The sequence below is a fragment of the Sinocyclocheilus rhinocerous genome, unplaced genomic scaffold, assembly GCF_001515625.1.
Source record: "Sinocyclocheilus rhinocerous isolate Xijiao unplaced genomic scaffold, SAMN03320098_v1.1 scaffold1154, whole genome shotgun sequence".
NCBI classification, from domain to species: Eukaryota; Metazoa; Chordata; class Actinopteri; order Cypriniformes; family Cyprinidae; genus Sinocyclocheilus; species Sinocyclocheilus rhinocerous.
This window is the reverse complement of record NW_015627356.1, coordinates 851,559-854,966: the sequence shown is the minus strand read 5'-3', so window position 1 is coordinate 854,966 and position 3,408 is coordinate 851,559. Positions and strand designations below refer to the sequence as shown.

General features: G+C 37.2%; 1 protein-coding gene across 2 annotated transcripts in view; it reads left to right on the top strand.

The window, feature by feature from the left end:
- trappc9 (trafficking protein particle complex subunit 9) overlaps positions 1-3,408 on the top strand; it is a 235,501-nt gene that overhangs the window by 138,216 nt on the left and 93,877 nt on the right. For both annotated transcript variants that reach the window (XM_016537066.1, XM_016537059.1), the window contains one exon: positions 1,960-2,102. In XM_016537066.1, the coding sequence (XP_016392552.1) occupies positions 1,960-2,102 (143 nt within the window). The remainder of the gene's footprint in view (positions 1-1,959; positions 2,103-3,408) is intronic.

Genomic DNA, 3,408 nt, shown 5'->3' with positions numbered 1-3,408 from the left:
AATTGACCTATCGGTAAGCCCCTCCCCTCGAACGCAGATGAGCCAATGGCAGTGGAGTATCAGTTGCACGGGGAGCGGAACTCGACATCTGTACTACAGATTCTGTAGGTTTCAGCGCCATCGAAACATTGGAAGATCCGAAACTCGCATCGTTTTTATGGGGTTTATGCTTCAAAAATGGAAAAACGATGTGCCTGTGGTACTTGTAACACTTATTCCAGGTATCCTGAGAGGATAGGCAATGGAATTTATTTTATTCTATTTCCTAAACCCAAACAAAACGGAGCAAAATGTCCCTAAGCATTCACCCCCCAATCGCAATGAAGACAAAAACGTTCGTTTTCTGGTTGTCATACTCTCATTTAGTTACAATTTTCATCTGCTCAAGCAGAACGTTAATGTCATCTCGTGCTTCAGCAAGGTATCTCTGGCTAAAACTAGCTAACGTTAAAGTTAGTGAGTCCATACAAACCTAAATAGCGGACTGTTCTCGTGTCTTGTACAGTGTAGGGCAAAAACACATAAACGAAGGTCTACATTTCACTGTCTCTTCATATTAAACTGGTTAAATGTAAATTAATTTAGTCGTACCCTGCGATACATGAACAGTGTTGATCCGTGATGTTGTTATCTGCGATTGTGACGAACGTAACATGAGACTTCTCCCGCTTGCATTGTGATCTGTAAACCCTCGCTTCGAAATTAATACCCACAATATTTATTTTAAAATCTTTTATATATCCCTCCATGGCATATTTAAGTCCCACTTGAATGGTGGTCCTTCTGTGTCCAAAATTTATCAAAAAGATATAGGGACAACAAGGTTTTCACACTGACAGCTGTCATTGTAAGACAGTTAGAAACTCCGTTTGTTTGTCCGAGTTCGCAACAGTAACTAAGGGGGGCGGCACTTACCTATAGGTCAATTCTGAGTTTATATCTTGCAATTTGGACATTGCTTCTCAGAATTCTGAGAAAAAAGTCGTAATTACCTTTTTTTAATCATTTTATTTTATGTTATATGTTTTGTTTTGTTTTGTTTTGTTTTGTTTTGTTTTGTTTTGCTTTGCTTTGCTGCAATGAAAATTAAGCATTTTGCCATGATTTATTCACCCTTCAAACCGGACTTTCTTTCATTTGTGGTAGGGATACACCGATACCACTTTTTCCAGTACTCGCCCGATACCGATACTTTTATTTTTGGTACTTGCGATACCGAGTACCGATACCGATATTTTTATTGCATTTGTACATTTTTTAAATATTGGGTACCCTTAACTCCTTTCTGCTGTCTGTTGTTCTGTTGTTGGTGTTTCTTTGTTTGAATATGGCGCTTATCACATGCTGTGTGGTATCGGCGTATGGTATCAGGGCATTTTAACGAGTACGAGTACAGGAGCTCAGTATCGGTGCATCCCTAATTTGTGGAATATAAAGTAAGAATTTCAGAGCTACTTTTTTTCAGTACAACTAAAGCAGAGAGTGACCAGTGGCATTCAAGCTCCATAAAGGACAAAAAAAGCACCATAAAAGTACCAAACAGTATTTCATATGAATGTGTCTTTTGAAGTCATAACAACTTATTTGGTCTCTCATACAAAGCTATCAAATGACTGGGCACAGGGCACAAGATACAGGGACTGCTTATACAGTGCTTTTATGGCGCTTTCATGTTATTCTTTGACAGCCAGACAAGCCTCTACATGCTTTCGTCGTATGAAAAAGACCAGCATAAAGAGTCTGGAATGACGTGAGATATGAGTAAAGAATACAGTTTTCAATTTTGGATGAGCCGATGCTTTAATGTTCTTGTTAAAGGTCATGTGATCATAAGCAGCCATTCAGGATTTTTGATTTTCTTCAATTGTAAATGAATTGGTCTGTGCTTAAGATCCATGGTTCTGGTGTGTTTCAGTTACTGATGTGTTTTATTCTGTCTGTCTCTCTGTCTCTCTGTAGACACTGGAGGCTGTGTTGACCTTTAAATACAGCGGAGGAGCCGGTCAGGTGGAGGGCTACTACCGCGAGCTCAGTCTGGGGGTCAGAGTGGATGTTGAACCTTCAGTTTTCTTCACGCGAGTCAGCACTTTACCTGCCACCAGGTATCAAACAATGCATTTACTCTATATTCAAGAGGCAAGCCTCTGCCTACAACATGTCTTAAAAAGACCACATTTAGTGCATTTGTAGCATTTTTTTTTAAAGGTAGTTTATATTGGTGCCCAGGGTTCTTGTGTTTTTTTAAGCCTACAATTGAAAACACTATTTTTGCAATTCAAAATTATTATATGGTTTGACATACAATTTTACTAGCAAGCCTGGCGCTTTTGTTTTTAACAACGTCTCTAGAGAGTTAATAAAAGCAATAAAACAAGATGGAATATGAACACTGTAAACAAGTTAAAGACAAATAAGAGATTGTGATTATGTTGACAAACAGCATCAGAACACTATGAAACCTCACCGTACATCCATTTAGGTAGTTTACATCATGATATACTGTACATACACACTGTCCTGTAATGGTAATGAGTGCTCAGTTGCTTTATTAAGGGTGAGGTCACATCTGCTGAATGAATACAGCCACAAAATGTATTTATGAAGAAGCCACTCTGCACTAGTCGACCTGAACGCTATGTTTAGTGTGATACAGCAGAGGTGGATATGACTGACTGCTGTTGAGACAGAGAGATGGAGAGAGGGATAGACAGATGGAGATGGGTGGAGAGAGAGAGAGACTGATCACACCTTAGTAATGACCACTTGAAGTGACTCATTAGCTGTAATAATATCTGCTGTCTCAGTCATCTAGATCATCTATCATTCCTGTCGGATTGATCGGCTGCTCACACACACTCTCTCGCTGCATTTCACTGAGCGTTTCTCTCTACAACTCTCAGGACCAGTGCTGAGGACTAACCAGCTGAACCTGCTGCATTTATCAGTGGCGAGACAGTAACTCAGCTGTTTTCATAATAGTCTAGTTTTCCAGTAACAAGTAGAAAATATATTTTTAATGCGTCTCTTTCAAATGTTAGGGGTTTGATTTTTAGCAAGTCAGTTTGTTGGATGGCTCATTTTATGTGCCATTTTTTTAAGCTAAATAAATCTTATAACAACATATCAAAGTAGCTGAATTGTACTGTTTATCACTGTTTTTTTAAGTTATATTTGGTGTAAAAATGTGTATTTAATTGCTTGGTTTGTGTGTATTTAATTGCTAGTAGTGGTAATAATAATAACGACAATACAAATAATAAATATTATATATATTAGTTCAATAGTAAATATTGGTTTTTTAGATATTGTGTTATATAAAATATTATATTATCAATTATAATAATATTAAAATTTGATGATGATGATGATGATTAATAATAATAATAATAATAATAATAATAATGTTAC